Source organism: Equus quagga, chromosome 9 (genome assembly GCF_021613505.1).
Source record: "Equus quagga isolate Etosha38 chromosome 9, UCLA_HA_Equagga_1.0, whole genome shotgun sequence".
Classification (NCBI taxonomy): Eukaryota; Metazoa; Chordata; class Mammalia; order Perissodactyla; family Equidae; genus Equus; species Equus quagga.
In genome coordinates, this window is record NC_060275.1 from 95,455,146 (window position 1) to 95,478,924 (window position 23,779).

The 23,779-nt window shown below is 34.7% G+C and overlaps 1 protein-coding gene across 3 annotated transcripts in view; it reads left to right on the forward strand.

Moving 5' to 3' along the window:
• The window catches only part of ZFR (zinc finger RNA binding protein), a 66,389-nt gene extending 46,692 nt beyond the window's left edge, over window positions 1–19,697 (forward strand). For 2 of the 3 annotated variants that reach the window (XM_046671566.1, XM_046671567.1), the window contains 5 exons: window positions 3,639–3,736; window positions 4,600–4,695; window positions 14,126–14,237; window positions 14,348–14,445; window positions 18,184–19,697. In XM_046671566.1, the coding sequence (XP_046527522.1) occupies window positions 3,639–3,736; window positions 4,600–4,695; window positions 14,126–14,237; window positions 14,348–14,445; window positions 18,184–18,363 (584 nt within the window). In that variant the 3' untranslated portion in view covers window positions 18,364–19,697. Of the gene's footprint in view, window positions 1–3,638; window positions 3,737–4,599; window positions 4,696–14,125; window positions 14,238–14,347; window positions 14,446–18,183 lie in introns of those variants that run through there. The other variant, XR_006890109.1, reaches the window with a different exon arrangement.
• Window positions 19,698–23,779: the final 4,082 nt, after the last annotated feature.

A 23,779-nucleotide genomic window follows, 5' to 3' on the forward strand; every position in this document is an offset into this window, starting at 1 on the left:
TAAGGCACTGGGCTTTCCACAACCCAGGAAAAGAACATTTTATTAAAAATGTGGTCATTGGGAAACGTGTCTAATCTTGCATACTTTGTATATACAGCATGTCGGGACTTGTATGTTGTATAAGCTCTGCATCATAAAAAGAAGTGGATTTTGTGTAAAGGATCTTTTATATGGACATGAATTTCCACTCAAGGTCTGGCCGTGGATATTACTGGAAAAACAGTTCCTGAGTCAATCTGGTCAATTCATATGCAGCATGTGACTCTTAGGATTTGAAAAAGAAGTCTTCTAATATGATATAAATAAAAGTTGCTATATGTAGGATGAAATTATACTCATATAACCATTTAACTTTATTTCAGAGCACATTTTGTCCAATTTAGGCTTAGTTAAATTTGTGCAGTATGAAGTCATTTTATAATGTTGCAAAAGTCTAAAGCTAATAGTATCATGTTTGTAGTAGTCTTTGATAACCTATCCCTTCTAAAGGAAACAAAATTATATTTTTGTCTGACCCAGACTTGAGTTAGAATTATTGTTCTGAATTTCATAAATACTATGGTGAGAGAAATGATCAGTTCAAAATTGAAAGATTTTACTTCAAGACACTGAGCTGAAAAGTTGGATGTGCAAAAAGTATAGAAACATTGATAGAGTGTTCCTTGCTGCAGATTACTGCAGTAAATCATGTCTTTAGCTTCATTACGAAGATTGCTTCTTTCTTGCTGCAGAATAACGGTATGTATTCTCTCTCACTGCAGCTCCCAATGCTCTGTGTCTTAAAATCATTTAAAGCCTGTAGCTTGCTTTGGGGAGTTAGTACAGGGGGTAAGGAAGGCTTTGCCGGAAGAGCAATTGTAATCATGAGACTTGTGACTTGCGCATAGTGTGGTACCCTCTTTAATGCGTAATGGTCCTGTTTAATACCAAAAATTATTTAAAGGAAATGATTAAATTGCCCAAATAACTGTTAAACGCATGACAGATCTATTTTATGGTACTGTGTTTGACAGTTAAATGTTAAATAAACATTTAATTGACTTGAAGCTTGAAATGTTCGAAATGTTCTAACCCTTGCTGCAGAATCTTTTCTGCAGCAAGTCAAGTATTGTGTGTGTTTTTTTCTACCTGTAGCTTATCAGGCCCGGTCCAAAGCCTTCTAGCAGAGGGGATTGATTCCTGTCAGGGGTTGCTGCCAAGACATCGGAAGGATTTTTGACCAAGGTTTTCAAAAGCTCAGTGTCACACCTGCCATTTGATTAAGGAGGGATTTTGGATGCAGAGTCTGGCATTTATTGTCCTTGTGTGGCTGTTTTGTTTGTTTTGTCTTTGTCTCTTCTAGAATTGAGCAGTGTTCACACTAGTTTTTAAATGGTTGGGTGGATTATATATTTTATATAACCATGTTAATTTAAATTAATATATTCCCATTAACTTTTAATCATAAAATAGTGTGGACACAGCATGTCTTCTAACTGGTGATTAACCCCTTAAAATTTATGAAACATGTTCATGTAGGGTAAGAATTTGAATTTTTTTAAATAAATTAACTGATTATTTTGTTTTTGTTAACTGGGTATTAGGCAACAAGTATAATTTTGGTACATTATATCTAAGGGGTTAATCCACTTGAAATATAAAATGGGTGCAAAAATCCACACTCTAAATTTAACAGAAATTTTCTACTTACAGCTCTTCATTTGTTTTTAAATTGCAATAGGTGTCTTGGCATCTTTGAAATTGTATCATTAATTAAAATTTGCAAAGTTATGAATGCTTGTGTGCAAAAATAAAAATTTTCTTTCTTATTGGAGGAAATTATAACATCGTGAATTAACATTAGAAATTCAGAAACTTTTTTGGAAAGAGATTGCACATTGTCACCTATTTGCATTCTAGCCTTAGCAAATAATGGAAATAAATAAGGGGTATGAGAAGAGAGTCCTTCAGCATGTTCTGTAACCCTGCTTTGAGGAATGGGTTTTTTTGTTGTTTCTTTTTCCTTTCTTTTTTTTACTTCCTTAGTTAGCCGTGCTTTCCTGTGTTCCTTTTCCATATCTCAGAATAGCCCATTTCTTATGTTCAATATACTTCTGGATTTAGTAGTTGGTCTGGCAGATTTCGAGATTGTTTACTACTTAAAAAAAATTACTAATGTTTTGTCTTGATAATTTCTTTTTAGTACCCAGATTTCCTCATTCAGTGTTTATTCTCAAAATGCCACATAGTGTTCTTTGATTATCTGTAAATCTCCCTTCTGATATGTCTTGGGGAAAATCTATGCCATCTGATTATTTGAGGAGGAAGAACTAAGAATGGAAGGCCTAGACAGGGGTTAGAGTTCTTTATCACTTTTTATATGTTATCTGCTCAAAATAAGGACAAGTATCTTTTAAGATTTCTGAATGCTCATATAAAATATACAATCAAGTAGCTTGCCCAGAGTTGCAGTATACTCTTAAAATAAAATCATCTTTAACTTTTTCTTTTATCATGTATTTCTTCTTTTGTCCCTCATATTCATTTGGTGCCCTCAATGGTTTTGTAAATTATATCCTAAATGCCCCATAATGCTCGTACTCTGTAGCCACAGGACTGACTGTTAATTCAATAGGTTACTTACCAGGTATATAATTTTCCTGTATTTAAAAAATATTTATACTAGTAAAATCACCAAGAGCTGTGAATTAGATTGACTTAATTGCTATTCACTTGTGAATAGTTTGATTAGCAAATTTCCTGTTTTTTTAATACACTTTTTCCAGATATGTTTAGGTGAATATAAAGCTGGTCCTCCAAATGCTTTTATGAGTGTGAGGTTAACTTCTTGTCCTGGTTTAGGGTCACATTTTCTTCACAAGTTTTATGAGGTTCATTTGTGTTTTAGTACAATAATCTGATTAAAATCAGTTGTTATAACCTTAGAGCCTATATACTATTTATCATCAAAGCATTCTGCTTACTGCATCTTTTCTATTTCTATACTTCTTCTATTTAACCATGCTAGTTCCGGTTGCCCTTTTCTACTTTACCCATTGTTTCTCTCTAGTCATTCTTTGGAATTCTTTACAGGAACTTTGAATTTCAAAGGGCATTTTATATTCCCTAACAGCTAAAATTCCCTCATGGAAGAGAAAGCATTGAGCTCTTAGAGATGCCTATTTTGTGCTCTTCATTTTTTTTCTATGATTATTACTGTATTGGTCATTCCATATTTATCATTAGTTTTTTGCTGTGTCAGCCTCAGAAAAACCAATGACCATTTAGAATACTGAACAAACTCAATAGTTTATTGTACATTCTCATTTATTAAGGTGGATTTTTGTGTTCCCTCTTGTCTTGTCATCCTTGTGCTGGAGCGCTGTGTCCAGTAATCCTTCCTTTTGATTTTATTTTGGTGGGTAGAGTTAATATTTGCAGAAATTATTATATTTCTAAATTAAGAGTTTAAATTAATTCTCCTTTTGGTCTTCATATTGGATTATGTAAATTTGTTGAAAATAACTCCCTTGGTACATCAAAGTGTTGATAAACTCTCAAATGGCTTGTGTGACACTGATGCGACTTTAAGGAAGTGTCTTGCTCACCTGGTCAAACACCCATTCCTCACTGCATTTTGCCAATTCAATCCATTTTAGATGTAACCTCGGGTATGGTGAAAGACCCACCGGACGTCTTGGACAGGCAAAAATGCCTTGACGCTCTGGCTGCTCTACGCCACGCTAAGTGGTTCCAGGTTCGGAACATCATTTTACTTTTTTCTTGTAGCCTTATGAGAGAGAGTAGATCAGTTCAACATGTTTAACTGTGTTTAAACATTTCAAAAGATTGCCCAAGCAATACTATTTTGAATTAAATCTCAGAAAATATGTTAACATAGAAAGCTGGGTATGAAGATCTGCGTATTGCAGTTACTATTAATTTGACAATAAACTTAGGTTTTGGGGGTGTTCTGTAGTTTGGGTTTTTTATTTTTATTTTTAGTGACTATATTTAAAGTTGACTTGTTTAGGAACATCACATGTTTGTGTATATATATTATATTCCATAAGGCTGCAGATTAACTTTGCTTTAAATAATGGAATATGTGTTTAAAGCTTTGTGTATAGTTTTAAGATTTTTTTCCCTTCTTTCTCTAAGTTATTAAGTGTAGGGAGTGAAAGGAGAGGAAGCAGCTGTTTGGTTTAGTGACTTTGCAGTCATGCAAAGGCACAGAAGGGAAACCAAACAGATTTCCTTAACCTTTCAGTCCCTAGACAAACTTTTTAGCTCTTTACTTTTTCTTTTATTTCTACTGTAGGCAGATATTTTTTAAGTTTACTGTTTTAAATGAACACAGGTCAAGGTTCACAGGGGATCAAGAAATATTATTCTTGTATAATCTGTTTACTTTGACCTAAATACCAGCTTTTAAATACTAACCCTGGCATAAAATATTGCTGTAAATGGCAGCTCATTGAGTCCAATTTTAAGTGTGGTTATTTTTGTTTTATTTTTATCTGAGCTTCCATTAAACAGTGGTATTTTAACTTTTTTTCATCAAGGGATATTTTCAATATTTCTAAGATTAATTCACTTGGTTTTTGTGTTGCTCTCAAGGCTAGAGCTAATGGTCTGCAGTCCTGTGTGATTATCATACGTATTCTCCGGGACCTCTGTCAGCGAGTTCCAACTTGGTCTGATTTTCCAAGCTGGGTGAGTAGTATGTAACTGTATGGTGTGGAAAATAAATATTTAGGAAATATTTCTGCAGTTTTTGTAGTCTCATCTTACATTTAAGGATCAACTTTATTTTCATTTCCTAAATATAGCTTTTTTCCTCTTCTAGTGAGAAATCCTGGGGGTCTTACAGTGTTTAATTTTCTGAGAATTTACTATTTACAGAATTGCGCTTGCTGTTTCTTTTTGTATTTTCCTCTCCTTTTTTGGTCATCTCACAGTATTTATTAATTTTTTTAACTATCTGTTCCTTGACAGTTTGTAGAATTCATGTGACATCATCAGTTCCCAATACCTTTTAACAGGGTAGCATTTTCTCAGTTTCTTCTATTATGATTAATTAATCCATTTAATTTTTCTCTCTCCTGGGGCTCATTTTGGCAACTTCTTTTCCTAGAAAAATCAGCCAATTCAGCTACATAGTCAGATTTTTATATAATAGAGTTTTACTCTCTTAGGGTTTTGTAAATACCTGGAGCGTCTTTATTACTGCTTTCTTTTGCTTCTAATTCTGTCTTGTTTGACTGATTAGACTTGCCAGTAATAGCAGTTGCTATATAGGAGCAAAATGACAAATGGATGTTTCAGTATTTATATGTCATGAGAATTCACTGAATTCTTATTATATTTTAAATATAAAAAATTTATAAGCATTAAATAACTTCAGACTTTTAAAATGTGTAAAAATATAAGCATTATACATCATCATCCTACTTCCTGGCTCCTTCACCTTCAGTCCCCTCAACCCAGATGCCCTTGAGGCTGTTTCTCTTGTAGTAAGTCCAAGCTTCAATACTTGTGAGAATGGACTCTGAGGCCACTCCTTCTGGGTCACTCTTGGAGTTTAGAGGTTCAACACTGTTGGTAGCCCTGCTCTGCGTTACACCTTTTTTCTCTTTATCAGAGAGCGCCATCGACCTCAGAGGGTGCTCACTCTTTTGAGCCTGCAGAGCTGTAAGAACTGAGTGGAAAAGAGAGGATGCATAAGTAAAAGGAATTGAGGGAGCATAGGCCATGGCAGGGTAATGATGGGAGAATCAGGGAGAGCAAACAGCGGCTGCTGGCTGATCCTGAAATCACACACACATAGTGAAAAAGTACACCAGTATTTTGGTACTTTAAAACACACTAAGATGTCAGTATTTTGACTTGTAAAACTTGCTCCTAGTATTGTACTCTTTAGGCAGTGGTTTATTATATTTTCCTCTCCCCAAAGAATTAGCTCCTTAAATTTATCTGCCACGTCTACCATTTTCCTCTTAACTTCATTGATTTCTGATTTCATCTCTAATTTTCTGTTTTCTTTGGGTTTATTTTTATTGTTCTTTTACAAACTTCTTTGAGTTGTTTTCTTGTTTCATTCACTCAGTCTTAAATTATGTAGAGGTTTTAAAGCTAATTTAAGGCTGAGCACAGATTTTTGGCTGTATATATAATATCTTGTCTTTTTTTCCTATGCAATTTGAAATTTGTTTTAATATTGTCTTTAGGCCAAGAGTAGTTTTGAGGGAATTTTTTAGTTCTACATGATTGAAAGAGGGTTGCTTTTGTTTTTGTAAATAATTTCTAGTTTTTATAACATTGTAATTCAATAAATGTGTTCTATTTGTAATTTTTGGAATTTAAAGTTTTTCTTTGTGGTCTAATAATATGTACAATTTTTGTAAACTATGGGCACTTAAAAGATGTGTTCTCAACGAAGTATAGGATACAATATGTACCTCTTAGTTCAACTTCATCAGTAATTTTGTTCATATCTTCTATATTCTTTCCTTGCATATTTTTTGTCTATTTATCTGTCCAGGGACTGACGAAAATGAATTAAAATCTCCTACTTCTCTTATGTTTCTCTTAATTTCTGTTGTATTTCCTACAGTTTGTGCTTTATTGTTTTGTTGCAGTGATATTTTTGGACATTAACGCTTAAGACCGTTATGTCTTCATTGTGAATTTGAACCTATTGCCATTATAAAGGGCCCCTCATTTAAGACTTTCTGCCATGAATTAAGAAGGCTTGTCCACTGAATATCGAAACTCTAGCTTTCTTTTTGTTAGCATTTGTCTAGTATGATTCTGTTCATGTTTCCTTTGTTTCCTTCTGTCCTTTGCCATAATTCTTATCTTTTCCTTCTCTTGTTCTTTTTATGTATGAAAGAAATTCAAAAAACAAACACTGTGTGTGTGTTTCCTTCTGATTAGACAATTCGTTGTTGCCCTTCTAATTTTATGTGGTATTCTCATTCATCTATTTAACAATTTTAGATAATGTCTGTCAACCTCTCATCTATAAAACTGAGAAAATTACCACTTATATTTCTTCCTACCCACCCCTCATCCTCCTCTGGATTTTTTGTTGTATTTTCTTCTTTCATTTGTTGCATTCATTTCTTTAAGTAATGTATTTAAACCTGTTTCTTGATTTATTAATCTTACTGAATATGTGCTGATTCCACTTTAGAAAATGAGAAAATTTACCCTTTTATGCTTTTTTTTTAAACCTTGAAAGTGTAACAATAACTACATTTACCTTCTGTAGTAATATTCCCTGTGATTGTTTAATGTTCTGTATTTAAATGGTTCAGTGCTGAACACTAGATCTTCTACTCAGGCTTCTTTTCATTTCTTGATTGACTGCATTTTATTATCAAATAGTTTTTAGCAAACAGTGTTTGTTCTTTTGAATTTCTTTCATGTTTGAGAATCTCTATTTATTGGCATTTAAACTTTAATGAAAAATACGTTGTTAGGTCACACTTTTTCCCTCTCCATTTTTAGTTCTCTCTCCAATATCTTTGGGCATTGAGTATTGCTGAGTCCAGCCTAATGTTTTTGCCCTTGTTTTTCTACAGACTGCTGAAGAAATTCTTTCTTTATCCTTGATTTGAGTAACTTAACCAAATTGTCTTGGAATCTGTTGTTCAATATCAGCATTTCATTGAAATCTTTATGTCGTTATATCATATGGATTGGAGTTTTCCTTCAGTTAGAAGGAAAAACAATCTTCTATTATGTCTAATTAATACAATTGCTCTTTTAGGGACACCAATTATCCTTATGTTGGATTGCCTTTGTCCTGCATATCTGTTATCTTCTCTGTAATTGTTTTAATCTTTGTTCTCTTTCCTCTTTTGTCCCCTAGTGATTGTCTCTTTGGCAGTGACTTGATTTTCAGCTGTAACCCAATCTTCTTTGCTAGTTATAATTTGTTTATAAGTTCTCTAATAATGTTATTTTGCATTTCAATTTGCTTTATTAGCTCTGCAATCTTCCTTTTCATCTCAACTTTGAGCTCTTGATTTTATTGGCTTTTTGTATCTATCAAGTTCTCTTCTAATTCAAAACATTAGCACATTGTATCTTTATTCCCTTAAGATTCTTCTGGAATAGATTTTTTATTTGTTTTTTAAATGGATATTCTTTTTTAGAGCAGTTTTTGGTTCACAACAAAACTGAGCAGAATGTAGAGAGTTCCCACAGACCCAATGCCCCAACAGACACACACATGCACAGCCTCCCTATCAATATTCTACACCAGAGCGATAGATTTGTTACAAGCAGTGAACCTGTGTTGACACTTCCTTATCATTCAAAGTCCATAGAGAATACATTTTTCATCTCTATCTTTCATACTATGTTCCACCCAAATACAAAGATATCAGGCCTTGTTGTTTTTGTGTTTTCATCTCGTTAGTGCTTAGCATCGTCAATTCCATTACAAAATCATCTTTTTGTGCTGAGACATCTGAACAAGAATTGTCTTTGAATCTGTTCACACTTTTTTAAATACCTCTCCTCCTTTTTCTTTCCTCATGAGCTCTGCTTTGAGGATTGCTTATGGGAAAGAGTAGGGTTTGACTGCATGAAACTTTGTTACAAACATGGGCTGTGCTCTCTCCTGTATCTTCATCGAGTGTGCTGTCATATTCTATGAGGTGGAATCCATTGGTACACCTTCAGCCTCAGGTTTCCAACCCAGGTTGGGCTCCCTAGAGCCTTTGCCTATACAGTGTCTGCTCTTGTTTGTTTCCTGAGCCTATTCACCATCTCCTTTCAGGAACGACTTCTTTTTGCCTGAACCAAGAGAAGGTTTTGAGTGTATGAAGCCACTTTGGGACACTTGTGTTGAGAGTTCACAGCCATCTTTGATAGTGCTTTTTCCCTACTTTTTATTCCTTTGGAAGATCTTACCTTATTTATTTTTCTTTTATCTACATGTTAGCCAAATGTCTATTTGTTATTAGAGATAGGTAGATGTGGATAATTAGAATTCTTCTCCTCTTTCTCACTTCCACAAAGAGTCTTCAGGATGATGAATTCTGTTGCTTTTCCTTTCTCTGGTGAGATAAAAGGTGGTCAGGAAGAATATTTATGTTTAGGAAAATTTCTTCTCCTGGGGCTACTTGCAACATGACTTGTTCTACCTCTCTGAGTTGGGATGTTATTGGTGAAATTTTTTTCGCTCAACTGCCAACCGCACTCCATCTTCATTCTAGAGAACCAAGTTAGGAGCTACACGGAGAGTTCCCAAAGCCACTCGGTCTCTTGGAAATAGTCTTTCACTGGCCATTTCCTCTGTTTGGTTGAAACTGTTATATTTTTGCTTGGGTGGCAGTAGTTTGCCTTGGTAACATATTTCTTAATCATAATCATGTTGTCAGGTCAAGAGATATTGAGATTTGGCTCTCTACTATCACCTTGAGCAGAGAATAACTTTTCTTCTTAATTTTCATAAGGAAATTTGAAATTCTTATGAACTTTATTATCTTCAGTTTTATTAAGTAACAATGCCTGCTTTTAGGCTTTTCCTCTACCACTGTGATGAGTACTGAAAATGGTACTCTGCCTTTAAATTAGTTCTGTTGTCCTGAATCCATGGTGATGAAGTAAAGAAAATATAGGTAGAGTTCTCTTGTAAGGCTGGTCTGACATCAGAACTGCTGTGTAGTATTTAAACTTCCTTTAGAATGGTATATCTGCTGTAATTTTAAAAAGGCATCTAGTTGATTTTTAAATTTTTGTTGTATATTTTATTTCTAAACAGTATGTGTTAAGATGAGGAATATTTTACAAAAAAGAATGATCTGTCACAAGATGAACTTCCAAAACATTACACTAAGTGAAGGAAGCCAGGCACAAAAGATGACACATTATGTGATTGCACTTGTATGAAATATCCAGAATAGACAAATCCATAGAGACAGAATGCAGATTGGTGGTTGCCAGAGGCTTGAGGGAAGGAGTAAAGGGGGGAAACTGCTTACTGGGTAAGGAGTTTTACTTTGGAGTGATGGAAATGTTTTGAACTAGGTAGAGGAGGTGGGTGCGCAACATAGTGAATGTACTAAATGCCACTGGATTATTTATTTTAAATAGTTAATTTTATGTTATGTGAATTTTACCTCACTTATTTTTTTAAAAAGAATGTAAAACGACAGTTCCCAAGAAGAGGCTGAGAGAACTGCCGTAATTATACTTTCTGCTCAAATGGCAGTTGAAATATGTGATTCAACATTTCTTTCCACATATTTTATTGGTTTTTCAAGAATATAAGTAACAGATTTTAGTGGTAGTGGCAGCTTGTAGTAATAGAGTTCATGTCTGTCACTTTTAGAACCAATGAAGAGTTTTTAAATGGTGGGATACTAACATCTCAGGGCAAAGAACTATCATTCTCTTAGCTTGCAAAAGAATCAGAAAATTATATGTGGACAGTATCATCTCATTTGCTTTAGCTTAAAAATAAACAACTCAGCACGTAACTACTCCTTAACAAAAAGCATCTACTTGAGTGCACACACACCCCTGAATAACCAAAAGCTGAGAGTAAACTTTTTTCCATAAGACTTGACAATTTTTATTAAGAGTTACTGAGTGTGAAATAAGGTACTATGCATAAATATAACGCAAAAATATAATATCCTGAAAATGGGCTTAGAAATGGAAGTCTGTCGTGCATGTATCAATATTATGTTAACTGGAATATAGAAATGGCTTTTGTCTATACAAATGCTTGTTGCAATGGTATTTATAAATCTTACTCTAATAACATAAGCATCTTTATCTGTAAAGTGGGAATAATAGTCATGTCTATCTCCAAAAGGTGATTTTGATGACTAATATTGGTTAATGTATGTAAAGGCTTAGAACAGTACTTATTATATAATAAGCACTCAGATGTTAGTTAATGAAGAGGATAACTGCTACTATTACTATTACTATTACTTGACCAGACTTCCTAATGTTAGATATTTAGATTGTTTTCAGTTCATTACAGATAAGCAGCTGCACTGAGTGTTTTGTCTGCTTTAAGTATAATAGCCCTATTGTAAATCTTTAGTACTGACATTGCTGGGTTCATTAGTATGTGCCTTTGAGCTTGCCAATTGAGTGCTAAGAAAGGTATTACCAGTTTAGTCTCCCATCAAATGAAAGTACCTGTGTTAGGACAATCTCATAAGGTGTTTTTTTATATGGTCTGTGACCTCTACCAGAGCTAGAAACTAATATCCAAGGAAATGCATTAATGTTATCTATCTGGATGACCCAGTGATAAAGGATATTTATTGAAATATAATTGTAATTTAAAAAAAAAGAAACCAACAGTTTTTTGAGTCAGATAGACCTGGGTTCAAATCCCAGTCTTTTTACTTTCTGGATGTATGACATTAGACAAACTACTTAACCTCTTTAAGATTATTTTTTTAATCTTTAAAATTGGCGAGGGGGGCCAGTCCGGTGGCGCAGTGCTTAAGCACTCACGTTCCACTTCGGTGGCCCAGGGTTCGCCAGTTCGGATCCTGGGTGTGGACATAGCACCGCGTGGCAAGCCATGCTGTGGTGGGCATCCCACATATAAAGTAGAGGAAGATGGGCATGAATGTGAGCTCAGGGCCAGCCTTCCTCAGCAAAAAGAGGAGGATTGGCAGCATCTGTTAGCTCAGGGCTAATCTTCCAAATAAAAAAAATTGCGGTATAAAGGCATCTAGTTATGAGAATTAAATGAAATCATGCATTTAAAGTACTTAGCATGGTGCCTGCCACTTAGTAAGCAATATTATTACTGCCTGAGACGGAAAGGAAGAATATGCTTCATGAGTGTTTTTTAAAGCAAATATTAGGGACTGGCCCTGTGGCACAGTGATTAAGTTCGCACGGCAGCCCAGAGTTCACTGGTTCGGGTCCCAGGGGCGGACATGGCACCACCTTGGCAAAAGCCATGCTGTGGTAGGCATCCCACATATAAAGTAGAGGAAGATGGGCATGGATGTTAGCTCAGGGCCAGTCTTCCTCAGCAAAAAAAGGAGGATTGGCAGTAGTTAGCTCAGGGCTAATCTTCCTCAAAAAAAAACAAAAAAAAAAAAGCAAATGTTACAATCCTAGAATGCAAATCATTTCATACAGGGAAGTTTTCTCTTAAAATAACTTGAGCCACCAAGATGCTGTACATTACAGTATAAATATCATTTCCTTAATTTGATTTTGTTCATCTTTGTTGTTTTCCTTTTACCTTCGAATGCATAATTTCAGAGTTTATAAACCACGTGTATTCTGCTTTTGTTGCTTTACTAGCAACAAGATCTGCTTGGAGAACAACCATGTTGTGTAGAAAATTTAATTTTTTTTAATTGCTTGCTTCACAGTAAGTGATCTCAGAAGGCAAATAGTTGACTTAGTTTTATTGTGTGTGTTTAAATATATTGACTTTTTGTGTTCCATAAATAATTCATTTCTTTCTTTATTTTTAATTAGTTTTCTGTTTTTAAATGCAAGTATAAATCACACATTCCCACTTCTTAAGGTCAGTCAATAAGCGGATCCTGAAAAAACTTTGAAATTACTTGAAACACATTCTATATCTTGACATACCTAGATTATAGCTAATTATTACTTATTTTTCTCTTGACATTCTCTAAAAATACTTGGGAAAATTTTGAGGTATTTATGGAAAGTTGCATATTTTATGACTTCAATTTTATATTTTAAGCACAGCATCAGTAATTTGCTAATTTACCTTGATTTCTTTTATCAGCAGATTATTTTCACATTCTTTCCCAAAAGTATTCCGTTTCAAAAACATTTATTGAATATTTTCTATATGCTGGCCACTCACACTAGGCAAAGCAGTTCAAAATAAATGACATTGACCTTATCCTTAAGGATTTCACAGTCTGTTGAACATCTTAAAATAATACTTGATTTGTCTGGAAAGGAGAGATATTTATTATATATTCATAGAATTGTTTGGATAACTGAAGCTGATTCCTTAAAATCTTAAAAATTTTTAAATGAAAATCCTTAAAAAAGTCACGAGCCTCTTCCTACATTCTTCAGCTGAATAAACTAAACTGTCTTAATTTTTTTTGTTCTGATTTATATATATCATTATGAACATCCATTATTTTCAGACTTTTCAATTTCTCATGCTACCAGCTATCTTTTTTTTTTTGAGGCAACCGATTTATATATAACATTATATATAAATTTCAGGTGTACATCATTGTATTTCAACTTCTGTGTAGACTACCTTGTTTTTAGTTGCTACAATTGCCATCCATCAGCGTACGTATGTGCCCTTTACCCCTTTTACCCTCCCCCCACCTCCTTCCCCTCTGGGAGCCACCAGTCTGTTCTCTGTATCTATGTGTGCGTTTGTTTATTTTCCACACGAGTGAAATCTTATGGTATTTTTCATTCTCCGTCTGATTTATTTGCTTCCAGCTATCACTTTTTTATGTCTGTTAATGTGCCCTGTCTCTTTAAATTCTCATCACTCTTATAATTTATTCCTAATTTGTTTGAGACTACCATCTCCATGTGTCCAAACTTTTTAGAATTATTCTTACTTAAAAGATCTGAATAATGGCCTTGGAGTGAATAGGCGGACATAGTTTTTACCTCTGTTAAATCTAGGAGCACACAGCTAAAGTGGATTTAAGGTATTTTCAGCTTCAGAATCATAGAATATTGACCTGCTGTAGCTCCCTAGTATCATCAGTCTGTAGATATTAAAGAATAAATGTATGCGAGCCCTAAATAGATAAAGAATTTTGAGCACTGTCATATTTTAATAGGAAAGGATAGCAATAATTAAAACTAAAAATTGTTTTTTTAAAAAAACTGTTAATGTATTTTACATTTTTCTTCATTAAGCATAAATTGCAAAATCTTTTAAAAATGTGAATTATATTTTGCCTTGTGAGTTTTATTTTCATTGCTTGTTTTATTATTTAATTTTGAATGTTTTTATATGTTATTTTCTGTTTTTGTGATTTGTTCTATGTAACTTTTTCAATCCTTAAAATTTTTCGTGACAACATCGTAAGTAGTTTGTCATTCTAGTCTTCGCAAATGAGTAATTCCTTTGGTCTGTAAGCTTTAAACACATTTTTTATGTTTTTATCTTTAGGCTATGGAGTTACTAGTAGAGAAAGCAATCAGTAGTGCTTCTAGTCCTCAGAGTCCTGGAGATGCACTGAGAAGAGTTTTTGAGTGCATTTCTTCAGGGATTATTCTTAAAGGTAAGTCTTACTTTATTTTTAATGTTTGTTTGATAGTTGAATAAGAACTCTTCTTTCTTTTCCAAATGGATAATATGAATGCTTTTTCCTTCCTATGGTGATTGCTGTAGGTAGTCCTGGACTTCTGGATCCTTGTGAGAAGGATCCCTTTGATACCTTGGCAACAATGACTGACCAGCAACGTGAAGACATCACATCCAGTGCACAGGTACCAATGTGTTCCTAATCCCAAAACTTTTTGCGGTCACTGCCCTTATGGTTTTGTTTTTTTTATAATTGTCCTTTAAAAGAAATCACTGTATAGTATTTATTCTTCTGCTTCTTTAGTAGGTGTGCCCTTAGAGGAGATAGAATTTAAAATAGATTTCACTGATCTTAAATTTTATTATTTTAACTATGTGTGTTTTCAAATGTATTTTGTAAATATAAAAATAGCAGTATTTTCATTGTCTCATTACATCTGGGTATTAGGTTATATATCAAGATCATAGAGAAACTATTTACATGCTCTGATTGTACAGAAATGAAGTACTGTGTGGTTTATGGTAATTGTTATAATTTAGCCTCTCCCACCACTAGAAAGGCCATCTAATGTAGAAATGACAAGCGTGGACTTTGGAGTCAAGACTCCCTGGCTTTTGAATACTAGCTCTGCCGAGTCATCTATAAAATGGGAATAAAAACAAGATCTGTCTGAAGCAGGATTGTTGAGAGGATTAAATGAGTTAATATGTATAAATACAACAGTACCTGGTATATGGAAGGATCTTAATAAATGTCAGTCATTATCAGTAATCAGTCCTATAGGAAGAATAATTATGGAAAAGAAAAAATATGTGAAGCTAATGAATGAATGAAAAAAAATCAATCTAAAACTGCTGAAGCTTTCCTTTTTTGATTCCAAAAATGTACTAAAAGGAGAAGACTACTAGCTATGAACAATAATAATCCACTCTAGGGCAGTTGAAGTTGTCGTCCTCAAGATCTTGATTTGTTGTCTCTTCTGACAAGGATAATTTGAAAGATTTCAAGATTAAATTGTTATTCCGAAAGTTTATTAAGGGACAGTCGGTAGTAATAGAACATTATGAATATGTTACAGACTCACGAGATTACCAGTTGTGTATATCAGACAAGTTTTGTTTTTATTTCTTTGCGTTTAATTTTCTAGGGAAGAAGATAGTTTACCCTAAATGGATTTTCTTTCTTCCTTGGTACTTAAAAAAGGAATTATTTATAAATTTAAGAGAAAAGAATTTTAGGATTAGGAGCAGGGCATTCAAAAACTAATAGAATTCACAATTATAAAGGAAGGCAATTTTTTTTTTAATGTGACACAAGAAAATGGTCTGGTTTTAGGTAATTACAGAAGTGGGCACCACAGGCCAGCATAAGACAAACTGAAATTGAGATAGGTACAATCCATAAAATTTATTCAGATTTTACCAGTTATACAGGCGTTGATGTATATATGTGTGTAGAGCTCTATACAGTTTTATCATATGTGTAGCCTTGCATAACCACCATCACAATTAAGAGAATTATTTTCTCTTCATTCCTTTATCTCTGTCTGGGACTCTTCCTCTTTTCCTTCCATAATGTTTATGTTTATATGCCTCTGTATGTCTTATTCTCCAGTTGATTCTGTAAGATAGAACCTTTGTCATTTATTCAGATCCCTTCCTATACGTGTACAATAGAGCAGTGTACCTTTAAAAAGGTACGTTTATAAAATTAGTCCTTCCCCTCAAAAAAGGAACTGTAAGGTAAACCTAAGACCTCTTTGAGGTTGTTTAAAAATTTCATGCTATCTTTGGGAATTATTTTAGTGTTATTCCTCAAATTTCATTTGCTGTTAAATAATTGCCCAACTATATGGTAGAATTTTCTCTTCTTGTCAGATGTTAGAAATACATACAAAACCACATACAGAACAGGAGGTATTGGAGTGCCCACTCTAGCCTCAGAAGCTATCTTAGTTTTACTCATTGGAGTATTCCTCTATTTAGAAACTCCTAGTATTAGAATAGGCTGGTGATTAGTAGCAATATCCCTGTGGTGAGAATGTATTAATAGTCATTATTATATACCAGACTTCTTTGGATATTTTCTGTTAATGCAGAAAACATTATTCTGCTTATCTTTGGGAAGGACCTTTTCTAAGTCTCTCTCAATGAAGAATTAGTATTCTATTATGATAAATATTCCTAGTTCTCACTTCAGAAAGTTAATAGCCTTATAGCATAAATGAGATAAAGAAGCACTCAGTACTGGCAAAAATTCAGAATTACAGACTAAATAGAATATTACGTCAAGTTATGAATACAGATGATTTTGGGACTTTCAAGATTTGAAAAACCTGTGTATTAGGCAAAATTCTATGGAACTGGAGTCACCTAATCTGGAAAAAAGTTTTAGAACAGGGAATTCTCACATAGATGATTGTAACCAATAACTAATCTCAGCCAAAGAAAATAAAAGGGATTAAAAATAGTCTAAACAGCAGCCACTTTGGAAAACAGTTTGACTTCTAGGTATACACCTAAAAAAATTGAAAACCTATCTCAATGCAAAAACTTGTACTCAGATGTTCATAGCAGCATTATGCATAATTTCCAAAAAGTGGAAACATCCAAAATGTCCATCAGTTGATGAATGCATGGATAAACAAATATGGTATATCCATGCAGTAGAATATTATTCAGCCATTAAAAGGAACAAAGTATTGTGGCTGGCCCGGTAGCATGGTGGTTGGTTTGCACACTGCTTTGGCAGCATAGGGTTCACCAGTTCAGATCCTGGGCACAGGCCTGCACGCTGCTCATCAAACCATGCTATGGAGGCATCCCACATACAAAATAGGGGAAGACTGGCAACAGATATTAGCTCAGGGCCAGTCTTCCTCACCAGAAAAAAAAGAGAGAGGGGGATGAAGTAGTGATACATGCTACAACATGGATGAACCTTGAAAACCTTACGCTCAGTGAAAGAAGCTAGACACAAAAAGCGTATGTCATATGATTCCATTTATATGAAATGTCCAGAGTAGGCAAATCTATAGAGAAAGAAAAGTAGATTAGTGGTTGTCAGGGCCTAGGGGTCATAGAGGGGTTGAGGAATGACTGCTACTGAGCCATGAGGTTTCTTTGTGGAGTGATGAAAATGCTCTGGAATTAGAGAGTGGTTATGGTTGAACAATTTTGTAAGTATATTAAAAAACACTAAATTGTACACTTTAAAGGGTTGAATCTTAGGATAATGTGAATTATATCTCAAAATAATCTAAACAGTTATGAAGGTTATAACTAAATTGTCAAAGTTGCCATTTAATCAAATGACAATGGGTATATATTCCCAGAAATTTGAGGAATAAATTGTCTCAAAAGTCCCTCTAGTTTCAAGATTTTATGAAATCTTCTGACACTGATGCCTAACATATTCCTGTGTATACTTAGCCATTGTAGTGAAAATCGTGTTTTAGTTCATGAAGTAAAAAGTTGAAAAAGTGTGATCACATTTTTGTAAACCTGGGGAAGTGTGTGTGCATGCACGCAATCCATACTAAGCCTGCACATGTGGACATCCACAGAAAAAGTGGGGAAATAGGTGAATATCAACCAAAGAGGGGTTCACTCAAAGTGAGACACTTTTTCTTTTACTGTATATTGTTCCAGGATTTTTTTTTTTTTTTTAGCGAACATAATGCTAAATTTTTTTAAGATTTATTTTTTAAATTGTTTTAAAAAACAAAATAGCATGCACACAGGAAAGCCTGATAATAAAAACAGCAAAACATATGGAGTATTTCAGTTGTGAAACGAATATAGTTCAAGGTATTTGTTTCATTAAACTTGTTTTTTTTATATTATATGGGGATGTAAACCTAGTAAGAATTAATATTTTGGTTTTTTGAATTAACTCCAAATTATGACTCTCTTTGTTGCAGTTTGCATTGAGGCTCCTTGCATTCCGCCAGATACACAAAGTTCTAGGCATGGATCCATTACCCCAAATGAGCCAGCGTTTTAACATCCACAACAACAGGAAACGAAGAAGGGATAGCGATGGAGTTGATGGATTTGAAGCTGAGGGGAAAAAAGACAAAAAAGATTATGATAACTTTTAAAAAGTTTCTGTAAATCTGCAGTGTTAGAAACAACAGGTGCCCATTTGTTGGCTGTTTTTCATTCATAATAATGTCTACTTTGAAAAATGTATCAAGAATTTAAAGAATTTCATGGAAGAACCAAGTTTTTCTATGACACTAAAATCTTAATGTACAGTGTTAGGTATTATATGAATGGAAAGATGCTCAAAAAAATTGTGCTCCAACTAGGGGAAAAACGATTCAGAATTTTTTCCCATTATTTTGATTTTATTTAGTGGTTGCCCTAGCTCCCCCTATTTTTGTGTCTTTTATTAACTAGTCTTATTAAATCTTTACTGTATTTATTGCAGTATTTGTGCTTCAGTTGCTATGTGTATTTTGATATTTTTATTTAGCGATTTTGTTTGCTCTTTGACACTAGTTGTTACTTTGTGTTATAGATGATATCCTTTACCCCTTAATATTTTACAGCAGTACGTTTTTTTGGTAACGTGAGACTGCAGAATTTTTTCCTTTTGTTTTGTTATTCTGTCTGTGATGGATTACAACACAAAAAGTTATCCTGCCATTTAAGTGCTCAGAACTGAATGTTTCTGCAGATCTTGTGGCATTTGTCTCTCTAGTGTGCTATATAAAGGTGTAATTAAGACAGATTTCTGTTAATCTAATCAAGTTTGCTGTTAGTTGTGCATTAGCAGTATAAAAGCTAATATATACTATATGGTCTTGCAACAGTTTTAAAGCCTCTGCATAAATGATAATAAAAATGCATGACATTTTTGTTTTTAATAGACTTTTAAAATTATAATTTTAGGTTTGACACGTAGATCTTTGTACAGTTGACTTTTTGACATAGCAAGGCCAAAAATAACTTTCTGAATATTTTTTTCTTCTGCATAAGTGGAAAGGGCATTTTTCGTATATAAGTGGGCTAACCAATATTTTCAAAAGAACTTTATCATTGTGCAACTAACAACAGTGACTAGCCCTTAATTATGATGACAGTTCCTTATTGGTGTGTGTGAGATTACCCTAGCGACTATTACAGTATAACACAGTTGAATGATTCCCCCCTGACCCCACACCCCATCACCCAGATAATTTACAGCTCTATTAACAGTGAGGTTGATAAAGTATTACTGATAAAAAATTAAGATTATCTAAGGAAAAAAAACAGAAAATTATTTGGTGTGGCCATCTTACATGCTTATATGTCCTACAAAAGCTAAATATTCTAGCAGTGATGTAATGAAAAGTTACATCTTACTGTGATGTATGTATGCTCTGGTACACAGATGTCATTTTGTTGTCACAGCACTACAGTGAAATATACAAATAAAAACTTAAATTCATATAATGACTTTAAATGTATTATGTTAGAATTGACATCATAAACTACTTTTGCTTTGAAATGACTTATGCTTCAGTAAAACCATATTCAAATTTATTGGGTACTCACATCTTGTTATTCCTGGCAAATGTTTGTTGCCTGAGCACATAATTTCCAAAAACTTTTATAATTCAATATCATATTGGTTCAGTTTCTTTCTTGGGTCAGAATCTTCCCCTGGAATCCTAGAGGACCAGGAGATGGTAAGGGAAAACCACTGGGGAGACAGAACAGGAGGCTCAGGCTTTCCTCTCAAGTTTTCACATCCTATCTATGTAACTTGGGAAAGCCTTTTTTTTTTTTTCTTTAATTGTAATTTTAGTCTTTCTGGGTCTCATATTACTCTTTTGAATAATTAATCACCCAGTAAAATTTTGGAATTTTGCTTCTCACAAACTTCTCAAGGTTCTCTTAAGAGAGGAAGGAACTGACATCACACACTAGTAACAGACATCATGCTAAACATCATGCTTTTCATACCTTTCCTTGCCCTTTTTTTTTTTTTTTTTTTGTGAGGAAGACTGGCCCTGAGCTAACATCCATGCCCATCATCTGCTTTATATGTGGGATGCCTACCACAGCATGGCGTGCGAAGCGGTGCCATGACCGCACCCGGGATCCGAATCGGCGAAGCCCAGGCCACCGAAGCGGAACATGCGAACTTAACCGCTGTGCCACCGGGCTTGCCCCCCTTTTCCCATTTTAAAACTATCATAACAATAAGTGAAGGCACTATATTTCTTATTTTTCAAATGAGAGAGTTGAAGCCCAGAGTGGCTATTAAATATCACACGTCAATTTAAGTGACAATTGAAATTGAGAGCCAGGTTTCAAAGTTTATGCTCAGCACTTTGCCAGGCAGCTCCCTTCATCTTGTGGTTATGTTCTCAAAATGTTATCAGCCCACGTTTCAAAATTTTGCTTTTGGTTTGGGTGTCTTCATCGGCATATAGAACTGGTGCCATTTAAATTTTGTACTAAAATTATTTCAGTATTAGTTATTTTTTGCATGGCTTAATTGTTTTCATAGCTGGTGCTAGACCCACATTAACTCATGGATGAAATAACTTGGATTGAATATTTGTTAGTATCTTTTCTTCTGCTTTGACAATTTTTTAAACAGGACTCTCTAGTCAAAAGAAGCATTGGTTATCACCCTGTTAATGCATTCTTGAACCAGTTGTTTCGGCAACTAATTTACTTATTAGTTCTTTGCATCTCAGGCTGGCTTTCCCTGTTATTAATCATACTTATGTTGCAGTAATTTAATGATATCCCAAATAAAATAAATTGATTCCTCTCACCCACCCCCAATTACATAATGCATTCCAATTAGAATTTTCTTTGTCTTCCCTATTGTTTTTTCTATTTCTTTGAATAAGCTAGAATTTTTTTTTTAAGGTAAACTGAATTGGTACTTCTTTTTATTTTTTTTATTTTTATTTTTTTAAAGATTGGCACCTGAGCTAACAACTGTTGCCAATCTTTTTTTTTTTTTTCCTGCTTTTTTCTCCCCGTATCCCCTTAGTACATAGTTGTATATTTTAGTTGTGGGTCCTTCTAGTTGTGGCACGTGGGACACCGCCTCAGCGTGGCCTACTGAGCGGTACCATGTCCGCCCCCAGGATCCAAACCCTGGGCTGCTGAAGCGGAGCTCGCGAACTCAACCAGTCAGCCACGGGGCCAGCCCCTAAGCTAGAATTTAAAATGCAAAGTTGCATGAACAGCAAAGCAAAAGATTTTTTTAAGTCGAGTATTTTAAATCATTCTTCCTGTTTATTGACAAAAAGGATAAGTCTTGGTTTTGCTTGGTTGTGCTATTATGTTGTCAATATGTTATGAATTTAAGTTATAAACAGTTGCTTTAGTGGAGCCACCGTTTTTTATACTGAATTTGACAGTTATCAAATTTTTCGTTTTACCTAATAGAGGGCAAATTTTGTAGTGTCATAGAAAGATAATGTTGATAGCAATGGTTTGTCATGACAGTCATTTGGGAACATTCTAAAAATTAAGATTTCTAAGCCCTTATTCCAAGGATTCTGACTTAAGGAGGGCCAGGATAAGCCTGAGAATGTGCATTTTAAGATGGCTTTCTCTTACGTTTTGAGTGGATGGTTCATACACATGTTGTAGAAGTCAAAAGGCATAAAATGTGTTCTGCCTTGCCTTGCCCCTTCCCAGAAGCAGGAAGTGTTACCCATTTGTACATCCTTGCACACATGGTCTGTGCACATATTAGCATGAATGTGGGCACCCCTTTGTTCTTTATTCAAATGGCTGCATACCGTGAGTACTGTACTGCACCTTGCCTTTTTTTCACTTAATTTATCTTGGAATCTTGGAGATTGTTCCATATGAATCACATAGGAAAACTGCATTTTTAACAATCACTATGGAGTCATTCCAAATTAGGTTTTTTCTTTAATTATAGGTGGTTCCCTTGCAAGTGGTACATGAATCATGCTTTAATAAACATCCTTTAAAGCAGCAACCATAATGTACTCTAGAGTCCAAAACTAAATTTTTAATTTAGTGTTAAAGGTATTTTTTTTTTTTCTTAAAGATTTTATTTTTTCCTTTTTGTCCCCAAAGCCCCCCGGTACATAGTTGTGTATTCTTCGTTGTGGGTTCCTCTAGTTGTGGCATGTAGGACGCTGCCTCAGCGTGGTCTGACGAGCAGTGCCATGTCCGCGCCCAGGATTCGAACCGACGAAACACTGGGCCGCCTGCAGCGGAGCGCGCGAACTTAACCACTCGGCCACGGGGCCAGCCCCAGTGTTAAAGGTATTTTGTTAGCAGCCACAGATACATAGCAATAAGTTAATTGGGATATTCAGCAAATCATATTCCCATTCTCTAAGTAATTTTATTGATTAACTGTAGTGTATGGGTAATTTTAGTCTTCCTTTATCTTGCTTAGTGTAATAATACTAGATGTAAAATAAAATCTGAAAATAGGAAGCAGTTGTATGACTAACTTAAAGCCTGAATACTATTTTTGAAGAATACTTAAACTGGTTCTGTCTTAAATACAAAGCTACTATATTCACTTTATCCTAATACAGTCCCAAGTAAGACATGGTACTTAGAGAAATAGGGTCTTCAGTTTGGAGAGGACTATTTAATCAGTTTAGTAGCTAATCTAACCTAATCTGAAATGCTTTGTTAAAAAGCAGGCAATCTGAGGGGCTGGCCCCGTGGCTGAGTGGTTAAGTTTGCGCGCTCCGCTGCAGGCGGCCCAGTGTTTCGGTGGTTCGAATCCTGGGTGCGGACATGGCACTGCTCATCAAACCACGCTGAGGCAGCATCCCACATGCCACAACTAGAAGAATATACAACTGTGTACTGGGGGGCTTTGGGGAGAAAAAGGAAAAAAAATAAAATCTTTAAAAAAAAAAGGCAATCTGGGGCAGGCCTGGTGGCGCAGCGGTTAAGTTTGCACATTCCACTTCAGCGGCCCGGGGTTCACCAGTTTGGATCCCAGGTGCAGACCTACACATCACTTGTCAAGCCATGCTGTGGCAGGTGTCCTACATATAAAGTAGAGGAAGACGGACACGGATGTTAGCTCAGGACTAATCTTCCTCAAAAAAAAAAAACTGTTGAATGAAAAGACAACTAAATTGATTTCAACTTACAGATAGAGGGTTTTCCCCCTACGTCTTTGAACATTCCTTCTCTGCTTCTAAGTAGAACTTCCCATGGTTCTGTCATCAGCATCTTCTGTATGTGTACATGCTATTGATGATCTCCTCATCCTCCAAGTTTCAGATACTCCCTTTGTTAAAATTGTTTCCAAATCTGTCTATATCCAAAGTCCAGTCTTGCTTTTTTTCTTTCTGCCTCCAATCTCTATACTATTTATTCAGCCTACAACCCCTAGGTTATTCCTCCTAAAGTATCTATCTGATCATGTCACTGCTACTCAAAAGACCTTTAAGTGACTCCACGTCACTGTGCTAAACAGTATACGTTATTTCATCCTCACAACATTGCTACATGGGAGGTGATCATTACACGTGAGCAAACTAGGGTTTGAGG